The 20,529-nt window shown below is 38.1% G+C and overlaps 1 protein-coding gene across 1 annotated transcript in view; it reads left to right on the top strand.

Moving 5' to 3' along the window:
- EXOC4 (exocyst complex component 4) overlaps positions 1-20,529 on the top strand; it is a 167,634-nt gene that overhangs the window by 85,036 nt on the left and 62,069 nt on the right. Inside the window, exons 4-5 of the mRNA XM_017852933.1 lie at positions 12,222-12,363; positions 19,742-19,920. Coding sequence (XP_017708422.1) covers positions 12,222-12,363; positions 19,742-19,920 — 321 coding nt within the window. The remainder of the gene's footprint in view (positions 1-12,221; positions 12,364-19,741; positions 19,921-20,529) is intronic.

The following is a 20,529-nucleotide window of genomic DNA, read 5'->3' as shown; positions in this document are numbered from 1 at the left end:
CATTCTGAGAAACACTAACAAGTTATATTGCCCATAGTCTTATGACCAGTGGTTGGGGGAAGGTGTAACAAATGATCATTTAAATAACAAATGGGAACGCATAAAAGAAAGTAGGTCTCTGCCACCTATACGCAAATATAAAACGTCCCCTCTGTGAAAGTTCATTATACAAATTGGGTCATTCTTGTCATCCCCAACTAAATGCAACTCAGGAGGCCAGAGGTAAAATCACTCTGTGTACATTACCCCTGCTCCAAGAATTACATTTTCTACAAGGCCAGCTGCTGAAATGGCCTGCTGTAACTCTAAGACCAGTTTTACCTAATAGCTGCGGAAACAACCTGCTGTGACTCTGAAGTTGCTTTTATCTACCACCATCACTCCCAGTCAGAGCTTGACAGCTACTAGGGCCAATGAGCTTTCTTTTAAAACAATACGTAGTGTTTGTCTTTCTCACAAGACTCCTAACCTTCTCTTTGTTCTCTTTGTTCTTTGGTCTTTGTTCACAGACTACCCATTCTCTGTGTATGCCCCAAATTGCAGTTCTTACTTTCCAAGTAAAAAATTTCAAATTTAGACATTCATCTCTATATTTTATCTGACTTCAACACCTCCATATTCAGGAAGCATTTTTTAAATATAAATATATTACCAATTATGTGACTAGACCATAGAAAAGCACATATAATTAAGACGCCTTCCCCCGATCCTCCAGTTTCCCTCGTTCTTATCCCTTTTATCCTTACTGATGATTTCTTTCACTTTTCTCCATCCCAGTTCTTAATAAATCCCTTTCATCTGCCCTCCGTCTGTAAAAGTGGGCAAAAGAGAGAGAGCAGTGAAAAGGCAGGGAATGATTGCTCCGTTATCGAGATGTGAAAGGATTCATTGGTTGCATGTTGTGCCACACGTGTATGCATGCGTAGGACCTAATCTGACTAATGTGCATTATGTCCCCATCCTGTGCAATCAGAAGGAACAGTATCAGTGAGCATGGTGGTTTTCAAAATCAATTTATTTTGCTATTAGTAGTTCAAACCTAAAATATCTGGGGTCCGTGACAAGAGGTAGTTATTATTTGGAGGCAGAAGAACTATTGCTTCTGAAATAGGAAGCAAAATGAAGAGAACTTTCCAAACATGTTTCTTAGATAAGGTCTATCCTGATGTAGAAACAGTTTTATTATAGATGGTTTGGAAGATGGGAAAGAACAAGTAAATACATGAATTACTAATAGTGGCAGAAGCCAAGTACTGTTGGGAAAAGAGTAGTAGCTTTGGAAAATGGGACTCAGGAAAGGGTGATCAAAAATAGTTACCATGAAATTTTAGTTTGGTGTAATGACTTAGTTCAAGAAAAAAGGACATCTCTATTCCAAGAAAGTTAAAGTTACTTTAGCATGTGAAGATCATCCCTCTGTTCCAAAAGCCAGTAGGCTTCATAAGTACATAATTTATTTCTTAAACACGTATTTAGTGCCTACAGTGTACAAAGCACTGGGGTAAGGAAAGATTAGTTTGTATAGGTTTCCAAATAATTCAAGGCAATAAATAAAATGCAGGGACAGTAGTACAGAGAAATTATGAAGACTGGGGGTAGAATTAGCTGGCATTAAATCTCTAGCTTGGAGCTGGAGTATTATGGTGTCTGACACTCAAATGTGATCCCAGTGTTAGGCGTGATAGCAGCATATCCCTTAGGCATTTAAGGAGAGGAAAGAAGTTAGATGGAGGGGCTCCTGTCACTGTCCCCATTGACTTTGTAGGCCCTGTGAATTCTTAATATCACAGACCTAATGAGCATTCCTATTTTTTTTTTTAAGTATTTAGTTTTGGCCAGGCAACAACATCAAAGGATTTCAGAGTTGTCTTAAGACCTAGTCACATATTGCTATAGGAGTTAGGAAGGTACTATTAATAGTTTTCTAAATAGGAAAACTGAAGATTAAAAATTAAATATTTTGAGTCTGGGCAAGGTTCCTCACACTGTAATCCCAGCACTTTGGGAAGCTGAGGTGAGAAAATCACCAAGAGTTTGAGACCAGCCTAGGCAACATAGCCAGACCCTTTCTGTACAAAAGAATTAAAAAATTAGCCAGGCATGGTGATGCTCGCCTACTATAATCCCAGCTACTTGGGAGATGAGGTGGGAGGATTGCTGTCTTAGAAAGAAAGAAAAAGAGAGAGAGAGAGAGAAAAGAAGGAAGGAAGGGAGGGAGAAAAGATAGGGCAGGAAGAGGAAGGAAGGAGAGAAAGAAAGGAGGGAAGAGGGGAGAGAGAGAGAGGAAGGAAGAAGAAAAGAAAGAACAAACTTATTTTATCCCAAGTTAGAGTAGAAAACTGTGTGGTATCTTTCACCTCTGTACAAATAGGAAGAGGATTCGGAAATCATTATTATACCAAAATTTGATCTTCTAAAATGTTTTCAGTGAGAAAATCTCATGGGATCATTCTTCACTGTCTTTTCTATCTTCTAAAAGTTTAAATTCACAGTGTTAACCTTTCCTTTCCTGCCGAGATAACCATCTTTCCCTTTTCATTTTCTCACTTTCCTAACAGCTGATACCAGTCTAAGCTAATACTGGAACAATTTTAGATAATATTGCAGATGCACAAGGACATCCTCATATGAATCAATTAAAGAAGTCACAGTAAGTTGCCATTGAAAGTGTAGCAGCTGCATCCTTGAAAGCAGATGCTCTTCTGGGTCTGAATGAGTCCAATTTTAACTAATTTTAAGACCTAAACAGATTTCAGTCTGGTTAATATTAGGATGTGGAACCACTTGAGACATCCTAATGTCCTAGTCTGATTACTTCTCGATGACAGTTCGTATGTTGGCTTTCCTTGATAGATGCTAGGTATTTAATGCCAGACATTTTTATGTCAATAGTAAAGAGAGACCCCAAGTCGTGGATGCAGCAAAGTGCACTAACAACTCATGAAATTAAAGTGGCTTCTAACAGCAGCATGATTTATAGGGAAAGAACTTGGGGTATAAGGATTCACCAGAATTGCTTTAAATTATATTTCTGTTAGATTCCTGAATCCCCAGAAACCAGCTATAATGAACTACTTCCCCATCCCTACTCTATCTCTAGATTATACTCAGAAAAACTAAGGAGAAAGTTCGAGTTGTAAGTGGCAAGTTGTTTCTTCTTTTTTCTGATCTTTAACAATCTGTTATGTTCCTTGTCATATTGCATTGGTCAGTTTAATTAAAAAGGCATTGATTGAGCTTCTGTAATGCCTCTAGTTATTCTGCTGGCCTTGAACGGGGGAAAATACATATAATACATCATTCTTTCACTGAAGTAGTTAATGATCCGGAAGGGAGACATAGTTAATGGAATATAACTTCTAGAATTGAGAGGGGTGGGGGAACATCCAGAAGAGCCACTGACCCTTCCTGGGGAATCAGAAAAGACTTTCTGAGCCAGACAAGGCATAAATAGTTTTGTAAGAGGAGTAAGAGCCATCAAAGGTGTAGAATCATGAGACAGCATGATATGTTTAGGAAATTTGCTTTAAAAGGGTGGTAAATCAAAGGGCCAGGGTTGGAGAGGGGATACGCTGGAGAGAAAAAAGGAATGGAGAGATGGAGAAAATCTGGAGGGTTGGACAGAAATAAAAAATCTTGGAAAGCCTTGCTAAGGAGCTTAGACTTGATCATATAAGCAGTGGGAAACATTGATATTATTTATACAAGAACTTAACATAGTCAAATTTGTGTTTTGGGTAAATAACTTTATCTAACTCATATTTAATTAGATAAAAGGGGGCCAGGTAAGAAATAGAGACACCAGCTGGGAAACTATTGCAGTAGTCCATGGAAGAGATGGGGTCCAAACCAAGAAAGTGTCAGTAGATACAGAAAAGAAAAAATAAATATTAAGAAAATATTTGTAAATAAAATTGGTAGAGATTAGTCTTTGCTGGAGAGAGTCAAAAATTACACTCATGTTTGCAGTTTGTACTCCCAGATTGATGTATCACCTATAAAAAGAGAATTCAGGATAGAGAACAGATGCTAAAGAAAGATAATGAGTTTAGTTTTGAACACATTGCATTTGAGATGCCTATGGGATATACAGGTAATAATATCTTGCAAATCATTAATCAAATAAGGTTTAGGAGTCATCATTTCATGGATAGCAGTGCAAACAATGAAAAGGGATGAGCCCACTCAGAACATATTGGCAAGTAAGGAAGACCACTAGAAGAAAAAGTCCCCAGAAACCCCAGCATTGTGGACGGACTAAAGGAAGGGGATTCAGTGAAGGAAGCTATGGAAGAAATGCCAGAGAGAGAAAACAGCACCCTGAAGAGTACGCCACATAAGCCAAAAGAAGATGATTTCAAGAAGTAAAGGGCCAGTGAATTCAGAGATAGCAGAGAGCCTGCATGAGATGAGGACTGAAGAGCAGCCAGTAGATTTGGCAATTACGGTATCATTGATGGCTATTACCAGAAAAGTTTTGAACGAAAAGGTGAGGGCAGAGTCAGATTGTGGCACACTGAAGCGTTAATAGGAGATGGGACTAGAGAAAGTCAGTGCTAAGATTCTTTTGAGGTCTTTGTTGAGGACTAATAGGGAGCAGGTAGTACAAAGGGCCTGAGGAGAACAGCGTGAATCTGGAAAAGTTGCTGAGAGAGGGAAGGAGCTAGCCAAGCACCAGGGAAAGGATTGACAAGTGGTACTGAAAGCTTTTTTTGAAATTAAAATCCAGAACATTTTAGTGGCAACAATCTATACATTTTTGTCTTTTTAAATTAATATAGCTGTACCTATTTGGGGGGTACATGTGATATTTTGATAAATGTATACAATATGTAATGATCAAATCAGGGTAACTGGGATATCCCTCACCTCAAACATTTATCTTTTCTTTATGTTGAGAACATTACAATTCTCTTCCATCTATTGTGAAGTATACAATAAATTATTGTTAAGTATACTTACCCTATGGTACTATCAAATACTAGAACTTATGTCTTCTAAGTGTATTTTTGTGCCCATTAACTAACTTTCCTCTCCCCCTCCACCCCCTTTTTCTTCTCAGCCTCTGGTAATCACCATTCAGCCTCCTTGAAATTCCCTGTTCAGGTCCCACATTCGAGTGAGAATGTGTGATATTTGTCTTTCTATGCTAGCTTATTTCACTTAACATGATGACCTTCAGTTCCATCCATGTTGCTCGACTGACAAGATTTTATTCTTTTTTTTTTTTTTTTTTTTGAGATGGAATCTCACTCTATAGCCTAGTGATGCAATCTCGGCTCACTGCAGCCTCCACCTCCCGGGTCCTGGTTCAGGCGATTCTCCTGCTTTAGCCTCCTGAATAGCTAGGATCACAGCCACTTGCCACCATGCCCAGCTAATTTTTGTATTTTTAGTAGAGACAGGGTTTCACCATGTTGGCCAGGCTGGTCTTGGACTCCTGACCTCATGATCCACCTGCCTCGACCTCCGGAAGTGCTGGGATTACAGGCATGAGCTACTGTGCCCTGCCAGGATTTTATTCTTTTTATGGGTGAATAATATTCCATTGTGTATATCTACCACATTTTCTTCCTCCATTCATCAGTTGGTGGATATTTAGACTGGTTCCGTATTTTGGCTATGGTAAATAGTGCTGTAATAAACATGGGAGTGCAGATATCTCTTTGATATACTGATTTCTTCTCTTTTGGATATACCCAGCAGTGAGATTGCTGGCTCATATAGTAGTACTATTTTTAGTTTTTGAGGAAACTTGATGCTGTTTTCCATAATGGTTGTACTAATTTACATTCCCACCAACAATGTATGAGCATTCTTCTTTCTCCACATCCTCACCAGCTTTGTTTTGTCTTTTTTATAATAGTCATTCTCACTGGTGTGAAATGATGCCCCATTGTGGTTTTGATTTGCAGTTCCCTAATGATTAGTGATATTAAGCATTTTTTTTTTCATATACCTGTTGGCCATTCGTGTGTTTTCTTTTGAGAAATGTCTATTCAGGTCTTTTGCCCATTTTTAAAATCAGATTGTTTATTGTTTTTTTGTTTTTGCTATTGAAGCTGTTTGAGTCCCTTATATATTCTGGTTATTAATCCCTTGCCAGGTATATAGTTGGAAAATAATTTGCTTTATTATATAGGTTGTCTCTTCACTTTGTTGATTATTTCCTTTGCTTTGTAGAAGCTTTTTTGGCTTGGTGTAATCCCATTTGTTTATTTTTGCTTTTGTTGCCTGCACTTTTGAGGTCTTACCCAAAAATCTTTGCCCATACCAATGTCCTGTAGCATTTCCCCAGTACTTTTTTCTAGTAGTTTCATAGTTTTTAGGTCTTACATTTAAATCCTTAATCCATTTTCAGTTGATTTTTTTAATATATTAAAAAATGAGCATCTAGTTTCATTCTTAGGCATACAGATAGCCAGTTTTCCCAGTGCCATTTATTAAAGAAACTGTCTTTTCCCCAGTGTGTGTTCTTGGTGCCTTTGTCAAAATGAATTGGCTCTTAAGTGTGTGAGTTTATTTCTGGGTTCTTTATTCTGTTTCATTGGTCTGTGTGTCTGTTTTTTATGCCAATACCATGTTCTTTGGGTTACCATAGCTTTGTAGTGCAATTTGAAATCGAAGTAGTGTGATGCCTTCAGCTTTCTTCTTTTTGCTCAGGATTGCTTTAACTATTCTGGGTTATTTGTGGTTCCATTTGAATTTTAGGATTTTTTCTTTCTATTTCTGTGAAGAATGTCATTGGTATTTTGATAGGGATCACATTGAATCTGTAGGTTGCTTTGGGTACTACAGACATTTCAATAATATTATTTCAATCCAGGAGTGTGGATATCTTTCCATTTTGTGTGTGTGTCTTCAATTTCTTTCATCAGTGTTTTATAGTTTTCCTTGTAGATGTCTTTTACTTTGATTAAATTTATTCCTAAGTTTTTCTTATTGTAAATTGGATTTTTTTCTTGATTTCTTTGGTGGATCAATTGCTGTTAGCATCTAGAAGTGCTACTGGATTTTTGTTTTGTTTTGTTTTTTTGATACAGGGTCTAGCGCTGTTGCCCAGGCTGGAATGCAGTGATGCAATCTTGGCTCACCGCAACCTCTGCCTCCCAGGCTCAAGTGATCCTCCCACCTCAGCCTCCTGAGTAGCTGAGATTACAGGCACCCGCCACCATGCCTGGATAATTTTTTGTATTTTTAGTAAAGACAGTGTTTCACCTTGTTAGCCAGGTTGGTCTCTAACCCCTGGTCTCAAGTGATCTGCGCGCCTTAGGCTCCCAAAGTGCTGGGATTCCAGGCATGGGCCGCCGTGCCCGGCCTGATTTTTGTATGTGGATTTTGTATCCTGCAACTGTACTAAATTCATTTACGAGTCCTAAGAGTTTTTGGGTGGAGTCTTTAGAATTTTCTAAATATAAGATCATGTCATTTGCAAACAAGGATAATTTGATTTCTTCCCTTCCAGCTTGGATGCCGTTTCTTTTCTTTATCTTACCTAATTGCTCTAGCTAGGATTCCAGTACTTTGTTGAATAAAAGTGGTGAAAGTGGGCATCATTGTCTTATTCCAGAACTTAGTGTAGGGCTTTCAATTTTTCCCCATTCAGTATGATACTAGCTCTGGGCCTGTCATAGATGGCCTTTATCATGTTGAGTTATGTTCCTTCTATACCCAGTTTCTTGAGAGTTTTGATCATGAAGGGATGTTGAATTTTATCAAGAGCTTTTTCTGGCATCTGTTGAAATGATCATATGATTTTTGTCCTTTATTCTGTTGATATATCACATTTATTGATTTGCATATGTTGAACCGTCTTTTCATCCCTGGGATGAATCCCACTTGATCACTGTGAATGATATTTTTAATGTGTTGTCAAATTCTATTTGCTAGCACTTTGTTGAGGATTTTTGCATTCATATTCATCAGGGATATCAGCCTGTAGTTTTCTTTTTTGTTGTTTCGCTTTGTCTAGTTTTGGTATCAGTGAACAATATGTTATTTTGTTTTCCTGTCAAATGATGAGTTGTAGAATTGACTCAATGTTACGTGAGTTTTAGGGCAATTATAGTGAAAGAAAAGTATTCAAGGGAGTTGAGGTTTATGGTCAAAGAGTAGCTCAGGGGATCAACCATGCAATCCATGCTGAGGGTCCTAAGAGGGACTTTTTCTACCAGGAGAAAATGAGGGGATTACAGCATTAAAGTTATAATGGAAATCAGGGTGGGAGAGAGTTGAAAGAAGAAAAGTTTTTGATCTGAGAATATGATATTAGAATTTAAAATTTCAGAGGCTGAAAACAGGATTTAATTTGGCAGCAAGTTATTAATTTTTTTTTTATTTGCAGTGACTTAAAGAGGTGTTTGTTTTTCTAATATAGCAAAAAGTCTGAAGTCAAGCAATAGCTTCTTTTGGCCAATGGTTCAACAATACTTAGTCCAGCACCTCTCTGATTCTTGGTCTTTTCCTCTCAATAGCAAGATGATGCAACTTCAGGTACTTCAATCAAATCAGAAAAGTGGGGAAAGTGGGAGCAAGTGGTGGCACCAGCCTCAATTCTCCTTTTAATCGGGGAAAACAAAAGACTTCCCGATAGCCACAAAAGACTCTACTTAGGGGTCCAGTGGACAGACTGATACATGGCCACCTCTAGCAACAAACAGGGCTGGGATTACAAATATTTAGCTTTCCAGAATCTGTAGTGGAGTGAGTAAGGGAGAGAATGAAATTGGAAGTAGCTGCTGGTTCACCAAAAAAGCAATGTCTGCTCCAAAGACCAATGTTCGGCTTCCTTTTATGGAATAATGTTTATGTAGTACAGAAAGCCACAATCATCCTGCCACAAACAGCTAACTAGGTGACTTAAAGATGCATGCTTTATGATGTTCCCCTCCCTGTGTCCATGTGTTCTCATTGTTCAACTCCCACTTATGAGTGAGAACATGAGGTATTTGGTTTTATATTACTGTGTTAGTTTGCTGAGGATGATGGTTTCCAGCTTCGTTGATGTCCCTGCAAAAGACATGAACTCATTCTTTTTTATGGCTGCATAGTATTCTGTGGCGTATATGTGCCATGCCTGTCGAGGGGAGGAGGGCAAGGGAAGGGAGAGCATTGGGAGAAATACCTAATGTATGTGGAGGCTTAAAATCTAGATGACGGGTTGATAGGTGCAACAAACCACCATGGCACATGTATACCTATGTAACAAACCTGCACGTTCAGCACATGTATCCCAGAACTTAAAGTAAACTAAAATAAAAATAAAAGATGGCATGCTTTATGCAGTGGTCATAGGAGGAACAAAGATACTAAGAATGATCTGATGTCACCCATCCTTAGTATTAGGAAAACAGCTCAAAGTGCATATCTTCATAAAGTGATCAAGCACTAACATATTTAAAGTCTAATATGTGTGGTCTCTGCTGATATGAAGAGCAATACTGGAGATAAATATACAATGTAGCCTCTTAAAGGGTATGTATGAGGGTGTGTGTGTGTGTGTATGTGTGTGTGTGTGTCTAGTAATCTCATACCTTAACTGTAACCTCCCAAGCAGATTGTGTTAACATTGCTTTTTTATAGATTTTCATTTGACACTGAAGATCCAGTTAATGGCTTTTGTGTTGTCTTTGTTTGCCATGCTTAGTATTTCTTTGCTCAGTATATTCCTTCTTGTTAAGAAAACTGTGTAAATTTCAGTAAGCCCTGAGGAGCTCACAAGCCAGCTTTCTAGTAGAGCTCTGGGCATAATTTTTCATGTTGCTTTAATAAAATGTTATATTTTTGCCACAGATGACAGTCAAGTGAAATGTAGTGTGCTGTTACCTGAAACTACTTTTTACCTCACTCATTCTAAGTTTTACCTCAGCAGCTAATCTGCCATAGACTTTCAACTGAGATATTTCTTAATTTGTAATCTGATAGTGGTTAATTGCCACATGATAAAATTATGTATTTATAAAATAGGAAAGGGGAATTTTTAAAGTTTCTTGGCGGGATTTGTCCAGAATGCCTTTGATGGAATTTGGTCAATTAGTATATCTTTGGACCTCAGACTAGGAGTGAGACTTCAAAGTCCAATTTCTGCCTCTTCTCATTGATATAAGATAACTCTCCATGCTACAGTCACTATCACCCCATAGAGGAATTGAAAGACTGAAAAGCCCTAAAATGTTTTTAAATATTACAGTTGTATAGTTGCTTTCCTCTAGCCTGTTCCATGAAAACATTGCAAAAGCAGTGATCTTGCCTTGCGATCAAACAACATGACTAATGCTAACGTTAGAGAAGAGATGCAATGTCATACATCTAGGCTTCAGCAGATCAAGTCAGTAAACATCTAGAATGATACCAAGGCTGGCAATAATTTAAAATCTGCATTGCTACATTCCTTTCCTCCTCACCCATCAGTTCCCTTGTACAACGTTCTTTTTTTTTTTTTTTTATGTTTGCCATGTTATTTTTACTTATTACAATCTGGTTCCACAGAGGAGAACTTAGCCTTACATATTATAAGCCTGGATTGTCTATCCAAGCCGTTTTCTGGACTTAGCAAAGTTTAGGAACGGATACAGTGCTGAAAGGTCATACGTGTTGACACTACACACTACAGCAAGACATTGGCTCTCTACCCTATAAGGTGAATGACCTTCTGAGTTAGTGATGTCTCACCAATTCCCATGTTCCCTAAGTCCAGAGCACCTCTTTCTTCCAAAGGACTCTCTGAAAAAGAGAAGGATTTTCATACAGAAAAGCAAAACATATCAGCAATTGAATAAGGATGGATGGAATTATTTTGTAAGTCTACTGTTGCTATAATAAATCAAAGACCTAACCTGAAAAAATCACTTGCTAAAGAAGAAGAATAATTGCTTATGTTTCTTGCTTATATTAAGTTTTATATGTTGTTATTCTAAGTGTTTCACCTACATTAATTCATTTAACCCCATGATATAGATACTATTACCCTCACTTTACAAAATAAAATAATAAGGCAGAGAAAATTTGAAGAATTAGCTCTTGGTCACATAAAGGAAATGTTGGAGCCAGGACTTAAAGCCAAACTTTGAGGCTCTAGAGAGCTAAGAAAACCTTTGAATGAGATTACCAAATTGTTGGTTGGTAATCTTTGAGAAATTGTGGGGAAATGGGGATACAATATAAGTTTAGAGATAAACAAATGTTTTTTATTTGTGTTCAGCATTTCTTTGAAGAAAATGTCTAAGTGGTGCTAAATATTTTAATAAATTGGTTTGGAAATATATAGAAGGTAACTTTATCAAATTTTCCAGAAAGACCTTTTTAGGACTCTTAGTTGGCCATAAGCTGTATATGAGTTGAAGTGGAATATAGCACACTACCACTTCCACCTCCCAGAATTTAGGGAGGGGTAAAGCATCATGGCATCTAGAAAAAGGGAATTGATCATTCTGTCTAGACTAGTCAGCCCTTTCTGTAGTGTTTATTCTGTTTTGTCCTGAGTTCTGCATTTCAAGGGAAATACAGGAAAATTCGAATGTTTTGGTAGGTAAATTTTGAGAATTATAAAATGATTTAATTCAATCATTAGAAGAATGGGTAAAGACCTGTGGACATTCCACCTACAAAAGGGAAGACTTCAAGGAAGCCAAAAGAGGTATCTTCAATACTTGTAGTACTGACACATGTGGGATTGCAAAGTTAGGTAAAATTAGAGCCAATGATTAGAAGTTAATGGAGGCAGATATTGGCTTGATGTAAGATGGTCAAATCTTTCGGAGATGGAACAGGCTGCCTCGAAAGGTATTAAGTTTCCTTTCACCAGCGTTTGTGTAAGTGTGCAACCAGAATGTGGACAGCCACTTGAGGTGCACAGAAGATGGCGGCACAGAGCAGGTGGTTGGGCCACATGATAGTGAAGGCCTCTTCCAGCTCTGAGGTTCTCTTTCTGTAGGTTGGTGCAAAAGTAATTAGGGTTTTTGCCATTGAAAGTAATGGCAAAAGCCGCAATTACTTTTGCACCAACCCAAATATTATTCTATGAGTTGATTCAAGATAAGCCACTGAGCTTCTATGTGTAATCAAATATAGAAACAGTCTATCATGTCTTGGACTTCTAATGCTGCCAACACTAGTGTTACCCAAACTAGTAAAAACAACAAGATGAACAGCAAAATAATGTCATTTCAAAAAAATCTGTAGGCATGTAATGAAATGACTGGTGTTTTATCCTTACCTTTCAGTGCTTTCTCCTGCTCAAGACAGCCACACGAACACGGATCTTCCCCCAGTGTCAGAGCAGATCATGCAGACTCTCAGTGAGCTGGCCAAATCGTTCCAGGATATGGCTGACCGCTGCTTGCTGGTCTTACATCTGGAAGTGAGGTATGATACAGCCAAGCCCAGGACCTTGCAATTTGAATGCACTATGGTTCATAAATCACTTACTTATTTCCAGGGAGTATCGCCATAATTTCTGGCTCATATTATTGATATTATCCCTTTTTACGCTGAAAGTTATTTTTAGCCGTATTCAGTGACTATTTGAGTGCACTGTGTATTGTGAGTATGGTAATTCAGAGCTGGCATGGTCTATGAAATCAGGTCACCTGGATTGGAATGTCACTATCAACTGGCTAGGCAATCATTGGCCAGTTAATTAACTTTACAAACCACGGTTTCCTTATTTTAAAAATGGAAATGGTAGTTTCTAACTTATAGAGATTTTATAAATGGAATAATAATTAACACAATGCCAGACAAAAAGTAAGTGCTCAAAATATGGTAGCTTTGCTATTGTGGTGACTTTATTGTGATTGATATTTTTAATAAAGTGCTCTGCTAGTCAAGAAGGGAGTCACGTTGGAAAAAGTAGAGGGAAAGAGGTAAAAGAATTACACTAATATATTTTAGTTAACCCAGTATATCTAAAACAGCATTTCAATAGGCAATCAACAGAAGTGATTGAGGTATTCAGCGTTTTCCTTTGCACTAAACTTTTCAAAGTGCCCATTTATACTTACAGCACATCACAATGTGGACTGGCCATTTTAAGTGACTGGTAGCTACATGTACCCAGTACTAGCATACTGGGCAGTTGCCAAGAGTGGCTGGGGCTGACTAGGAATGGGATTTTTTTCTTTAAGATAAAATGGTCAAAAGAAATGTGACAAAGTAACAAGAATGATCCATCTGTGCAAAGACCCGGAGGAAGAGAGTTTCAGACAGAGGGAGGCACACTAACAAAGGTCTTGAGACAAAAATCAAGCTTGGCGGTTTTAAGAGCAGAGAGGAGGCTGATAATGCTTGTAGGCTGATGAACAAGCTGGGTGGGGAGGACTGAAAAACTAAGACACAGGAGACAGGCTAGAGCCCAGTCCTGTGGAGTCATGAAGCCTGACACATTACAGGGTCTTACAGACCAAGTGAATCATTCAGATGTCACAGAAGCCATGGAAGGGTTTTAAGAAAGGGAGAGATACCAATTAATTAGCATTTTTTAAAGGTCACTCTGGCTGTTGTATGGAAAAGGGATTGCAGGGAAAAATACGAATGGAAGCAGGGTGACCAGTTGAGACCAGCTCTGAGCATCAAGGTGACAGAGGTGGAGGTATGAGAAGTGTAGGATTTGGGACACATGCTGAAGGTAGAGCTAATGAAGTGTGTTGATAGATTGTATTGGAAACAGGGGCTGGTGCAATGAGAGGAAACACTCAAGGAAAACCACTAGTTTGGGGCCAGAGCAACTGTGTGGATGCTGGTGCCATTAACTGAGGCGAGAAAGACTGAGGGAGGAGAAGGGTTGAGGAGAAGGGCGGCAATCAAGCCTGCCATGTAGAGACGTTCAGCTTGAGATGCTTACTAAACAACTAGGTAGCAATGTCCAAACATCAGGACCAGAAAGTGCATGGTGTGGTAACACATTCTGTTCTGTATTGCTTTGGAACATGATTAACATTGATAGACTATTTTTCTTTTCATTTGAAGTCTTTACTAGATTTAGGGTTTAAAAATGTAAATAGGACTTTGTTTGATAGGTGACCCTTGGGAATATGTTTGGACTCCAGTTAGAACTTGGATTTCTTTCCAGGGTGACTCCTTGTGTGTGCTGCTTGCTTCTTATCCTTCTTCATTACCATTGCCCAGTGAGTTACCTCCTTATTGCTTGTGAGAGCCTTGTGAGTGGAACAAGAGAAGTTAACATTGCAGATTTAGAATCTGCTACTCAGCTTTATTCCTGATGTTATTTCTCACATTAATCTGTCCAGAAATAAAGCTCTTTCTATATATTTTCTGATTTGTTTTAAAATAATTTTCAGATTTGATATCTCTTTATTTACAAGTGGACAGTGAAATAAATCAGGTGTTTTCTGTGAATAAATATATGCAATAGATGGAAGGAAATGAAAAACACCAAGTAATATTCTAGTGCTGCTGTTACCTGAGTTACAAAGGAAAACAAGGGAATACCAAATTAGTTACTATCACAACTCCTGGAATTTATACTATTGATTGTGTGCTTATATGTGTTCTACATTCAGAATTGTCTACTTATGTGTAGTTAATTCCAAGTGGGATATTTGCAACACATTTGAGTAAGATCTTTGAAGTCCTTAACCCCTATTTCTGCCCTTTTGATACATCTTGGCAATACTCTTCTTAATACTGAACATGCTTTAGTCATTAATTTACAAGAAACTATACAGTGCTATAACACCAGTTGCTATATCTTCTTCAACATTAGTCTAAAACAGAAAACGTCATTTTAAGAATGAATATTTTAAAAGACTGAATTTTAGAGCCCTGGATGTAGAATTATCTTTCCTTGAATTTAACTCAGAACACAAAACATGGGATTTTTTTAAATTAAATTTCCTCACTTCCTCGTATAGCATGGTTCCAACACTCAGGTTGCTTTCTTGTAAGTATGCTTCATTTCGTCTTTGTTCCTTTTAAAGTAAGGTACATACAACTAGCAGAATACACCACATAAGGCTTGGATAGTGAATGTAGACACACTTACTGTGTCCTGGTCATGTTAACAATTTTTTTCAGTTTGCACAGTGATGATACAAAATGAATAAGACAGATTTCATGCCACTCTAGCATAATAACGCTAGAATAGAGCTGTCTGCTAAGTGCTCTGGGGGCATGACTGTGGACGAGACCATCAAACAGCTCTTCCAGGTGTGGCTTGTTCATTGTGATGGCTGGCCCCGAAACCTAATATCATGCTGTATATTAGGTGCTCAGTAAACATGTGATTAAGAATTAGCTGGTTTGAAACCAAACTCAGATAAAGTAAGTGCTACTTTATCAAACAAAACCTGTTGTCTTTAAAGAAAACGAATTGGTTTGCAGTTTCTGTTTTTACACAGTAGTGCACTTGTAAGTCCACTGAATTATCTTAAGAGGTACAGAGGCTGTGTGGCCAACATCATTCTCATCAACTAATGTTTGTTTTGTTCCCATCCTGCTGTAAAAAGGGAATTAGAGCTTAGGCCCAGTTGTCCAGCAGCTGTTGTGGTGAAAAAGTGGCTAGTTAGCTCCTGTGTCTGGCATTTTTAGCCAAGAAATCACTGAGATAAGAGTACAGATAGAAGAAAAAAATTCATGGAGAAAAGTAATGGGATATGCCAGCAAAAAGTCCAGAACAACTTCAGATGCCAAAAACTGGTCTTGTTCCCCAAAATATCTTTATATCCATAGCCCATATTTTTCTTTGACATTATTAAAGTTCAAACCAAAAAACTGTTTTCAAATCCCACGCAGTCTGTGTTGAAGGATCTATCTAAGGAGTGTTTGACATTTTACCTGTGTCATTGTGGTTCACATTTTAACCACCAGGCAGCCCCTTTCCACAGTACAAAGCATAAAGCGAATGGTACCCCCAAGAGACGAAAGACATGGTGAGCCCATTAAAAACTGTTGAGGTTTGTTTTTTCTATTTGAACTTTAGAAGAAGAAAATGAAGTTGCCATTTGAGTCCAAGATGCCAAGAATGTCACCTTTATCAGCTGATTTTTCTCACCATCAGGAGGGCTCTAAGTAGGTTCAACAGCTACTGTCTATCACTGTTAGGATCCTAAGTGTGCACTCTCTGAAAATCATCCACCCCACTGTGTAATCAGCAGTGTTTGCAGAATACATTAATGTCAAAGTCATACTAAGGTCAGCAACAACAGGCCAGAATTTAAATTTTAAAAAATACTTGATTTGAATTTGGCATTAGCTGATGACTATTTTAATTTTTTTTTTTTTAAATCTCTAATCACTTGGGAAGAAGATAATACCTTAAAGAAAGGTTATATGTCTTCTCTCCCAATAGCTTCAGGATCTCATAAGCTCTCACCTCCAGTTCCTAAGAATTTCCTAACTAGTCACTCTACTTCCAGTTGCTTCCATTCTCTGCTATTAATCCACTCATATACTGTGCCAGAGTGATCTTGCCAAAGCTTAGGTCTGATTATATTATTCACCTCTTAAAATCCCCCTAAGGCTCCCTGTGGCTTCTAGGATAAAGGCCTGATTCCCTACATGGCCTTCAGAGCCTGTGCTGACCTGGCCTGTGCCCATCTCCCCAAGCTCGTGGCATGCCTGTAATGTCGGATCTGTGTGCATCTGAAAAGAGCTACTCACCAGTCCTCAGAACATCCTGCATTTATAGTCTCATGCTATTTTACATGGTCTTCTCATTGCCTGGAGTCATAATATCTGTCATTTACTTGAAAAATACTTTAGCGTAGATGCTTTAATTTTATTCAACTTCTTTGAAAATAAAGTTAAAAATAAAATTTAAACTTTATTTAAATTTCAACCACAGTAGCAATCAGTGCCCTAGTCATGAATCCCATTCCAGAGTTGGTCAACTTTCATTCTGTCAGAAAGATCACGTTCCAGGGGAGGCTGCAACCAGTACCATTACTGGTATTCTTATCAAAATTATACATTTGTGCCAATTAGTACATGAATGTCAGAATGGGTTTTTATTGGTGAAATTAGTTATTAGTTAATTAGCAACTGTTAAGATGAGCATCTATCAGTAAAAATGAGCAGTAGTCAAGATATTTGGATTCTCTTGGATGAACTGCTTTTAAGAATATAACACATCCCATATAAAAGTTAGCTTAAAATGGATCATTCAACTAAATGTAAAATCTAAAACTCTAAAACTTCTAGAAGAAAACATAGGAAAAAATTTTTATCATTTTATGTAGGCAGAGATTTCTGAAATATGACACTGAAAGTACCATCCAAAAGAAAAAAGTTATAAATTGAACTTCATCAAAATTAAAACCATTTTTGATAGACATTGTCAAGATTAAAATACAAGCAAAAGACCAGGAGAAAATATTTGCAAAATGCATATCTGATAAAGGACTTGTACCCAGAATATATAATGAACTCTCAAAACTTAAGAAAACAAAAAACCGAATTTTTAAAACAGGGCAAATGATTTGAACAGATATTTCATCAAAGATATATGTACAGAAAATAAGCACGTGAGAATATACTCAACATCATTCGTCATTAGGAAAATGCAAATTAAAACCACAGTGAGATACTGCTCTACATCTATTAGGATGACCAAAAATTTTTCTTTAAAACTGATAACACCAAGTACTGATGAAGATGTGGAACAACTGGAACTTTTGTATCCTGCCAGTAAGAAAGCAAAATGGCACAGCTCCTTTGGAAAGCAATTTGGTAGTTTCTTACAAAAGTAAACATACGCTTACCATATGATCCAGCAGTCTCACTTCTAGGTATTTATCCAAGAGAAATAAATGCGAAGTTATATGCACACAAAAATGTGTACATGAAGTAGCTTTATCCACAACCACCTAAATCTGGAAAGAATCTAAATATCAGTGAGTGAATAGAAAATCTGTGGGACATCCAATTCAGTGGAAGGCTACCCAGCAATAAAAAGTAGTGAACAACATAGATGAATCTCAAATGCTTTGTGCTAAGTGAAAAAGCCGAACTCAAAAGGCTACATACTGTATGATTCCATTTATATGGCATCCTGGAAAAGACAACTTTAGAGGCAGAAAAATAGATCAGTGGTTGCCAAAGGCTCGGGAGTTGAGTAGGGATTGACTATAAAGGGACACAGAGAACTTTGGAGGAGATGTTTGTGTTCTATAATTTGGTTCTGGTGGTGGTTATACAATTGTACATGTTTGTTAAACCTAATAGAACTGTACACTAAAAGGGGGGAGTTTTACTGTTTGTAAATTATTTCTCAATAAACCTGACTATAAGTAAAGAAAGATGACAGGCAAAGCGTGGTCGCATCATTAGAGATAATAATGCCCTAGGCTTTTGCAGCCATTCATTTAGGAATATTTCTTATTACTTGATGCCAACTGTAAAGGTAACAGAACGTGGACCCTGGATTATGTCATCATGTCTTACCTCCAGTGAACCTTCCATGCAAGGTCAGACAGAGCACCTAAAATGACAGAGTTAGGACTAGACTGGGCGTACAGAATAGGCTGTTTGAACTCTGCCTGCCACGGAATACTGTTGGTTTGGGATTTTTTTTTTTTTCTTTTTACTAGGGTGGGGGATTCAAAATAAATACCTGCATGTAGGGCAGAATTTGGACTGAAACACACTCTGATTACAACTTTAAAAGGCTGTGTTGGTGCAGCCAATCCATACCCACCTCAGACTTCTTCAGCAGCTACTAATATCTGCCAAAAAGAACCTGAGAATTGTGTGTGACCAGACTGACACAGGCCATTTTCACACAGAAATGCCCTCCTTCCTCAAGCTGTCAGATATATTCTGTGAGACTCAAACATCACCTTCCGTCAGGACCCTTTCCTGATACCCTGTGGCACGTTTCCATGGGACACTGTGTAGATGTGCTTGGAGTGAGATGCTGTTCTCTTTTAGTCATTTTCTTAATCTGCCCCACTAGGCTGTGGGTCTTTAAGGATACAAACTGTCTTATATTTCCAGGGCCTAGCACAATTTCTTACAAATTCATAGAGGTTCCGTACGTGATTTACGTAACTAATACATTATCATTAATAAATATAAGACTAGTGATGACAGCCAATACTTACTACGCATGCCATTTGTGCCAGACACTGCTATACATAACACTTAATATGTAGTAGTAGCAGTGTTATGTATAGCAGTGTCTGGCACAAATGGCGTGCGTAGTAAGTATTGGCACCCTATGAGGCAGCTGTTGTTTTCACCCCCATTTAATGGATAAGGAAACTGAGGGATAGAGAAATAAAGTAACTTGCCTAAAGTTATACAGCTGGTGACTGAAGCCAAAGTAGTCTCCTTACACTTTTAAGATCTGTAAACTCTGCCTCTCATCTTCATTGCAACAATATCTGTTGAAAATTACAATGCTTTTCACACTATGCCTACAACCCTGGCATTGAAAAGAATTTTGGAACTCCTTACCAACACTGTATGGATTAAACAAGCAATGATCATAGCAGCCAGCTTGCCCCAGATCACTCAGTTGTTCTACAGAATAACTAAGATGGCTTTCTGGTTAAAAGAGGGGAGGGTGTTTACATTAAAACATACAAGGCCACAGCTGCTTCATATTAAGTGTAGAGCATAGTGTCTGGCACAAATAGAGTACAGAGTTAAGCGTTGGCTATCATCGCTAGTCTTACATTTATTAATGATAATTTATTAGTTAGTTTGGTGCTGTGTCCCAAGATCATTGCCCTCCCTGGAAAGATTTATTAGTAACTGCTCTCCCCATCTCTCTCTTTTTCAGGGTTCACTGTTTCCACTATCTCATCCCTCTTGCAAAGGAGGGAAACTATGCCATTGTGGCTAATGTGGAAAGTATGGATTATGACCCCCTAGTGGTGAAGCTCAACAAAGATATCAGCGCCATTGAAGAAGCCATGAGTGCCAGCCTTCAGCAGCACAAGTTCCAGTATATCTTTGAAGGTCAGACCCTGCTTCTGTCTCTGGGAGTTGGGGAGGAAGAAAGGATGAAGGTTTTCCTGATTTTCTGTATTACTGAAGTTGAAGACTTGTAGAAAAGAGTTGTTTGTTTGCTTGCTTGCTTGTTTGAATTAAATCTGCAATACCTAGCCTCTTTGTGCGTGACTAGGTAGACAACAATATGGCCGCCATCTGCTCCTGGTTGATAAGGAGATTTAATCCAAGATAAGGCAGATGGCTGCCTCCCTGACATGCCACTCATGAGATTTGAGAGAATGTGCAGACTGGGCCACAAATTAACTCAAGAGGAGCTTATGAAAGAGAAAAAAAAAAAAAGCACACATACACAATGAGGAGAGAATCCTGAAAGATCACTCATTGGCTAAAATTATCACTGGAACGGGAAGTTTTCTCACAGAATGTTATAATCATCTGGAAAGAACAGAAGCCTCTGATTAGCAGCAATTTTTAGGAAGGATATGTCCATAAATGCCTCCAAGGGGCAGGCAAGGAAGGGTGTGAGAGACAGGAAGTACCATCTAAAGACATTATGCTTCACAATTTTGAAAAAATGTGATGGCACCCAAATAATTTTTCATGATGAATTTCACC

Source organism: Rhinopithecus bieti, unplaced genomic scaffold, assembly GCF_001698545.2.
Source record: "Rhinopithecus bieti isolate Rb0 unplaced genomic scaffold, ASM169854v2 scaffold_35569, whole genome shotgun sequence".
NCBI classification, from domain to species: domain Eukaryota; kingdom Metazoa; phylum Chordata; class Mammalia; order Primates; family Cercopithecidae; genus Rhinopithecus; species Rhinopithecus bieti.
This window is presented reverse-complemented; position numbering and strand designations above follow the sequence as displayed.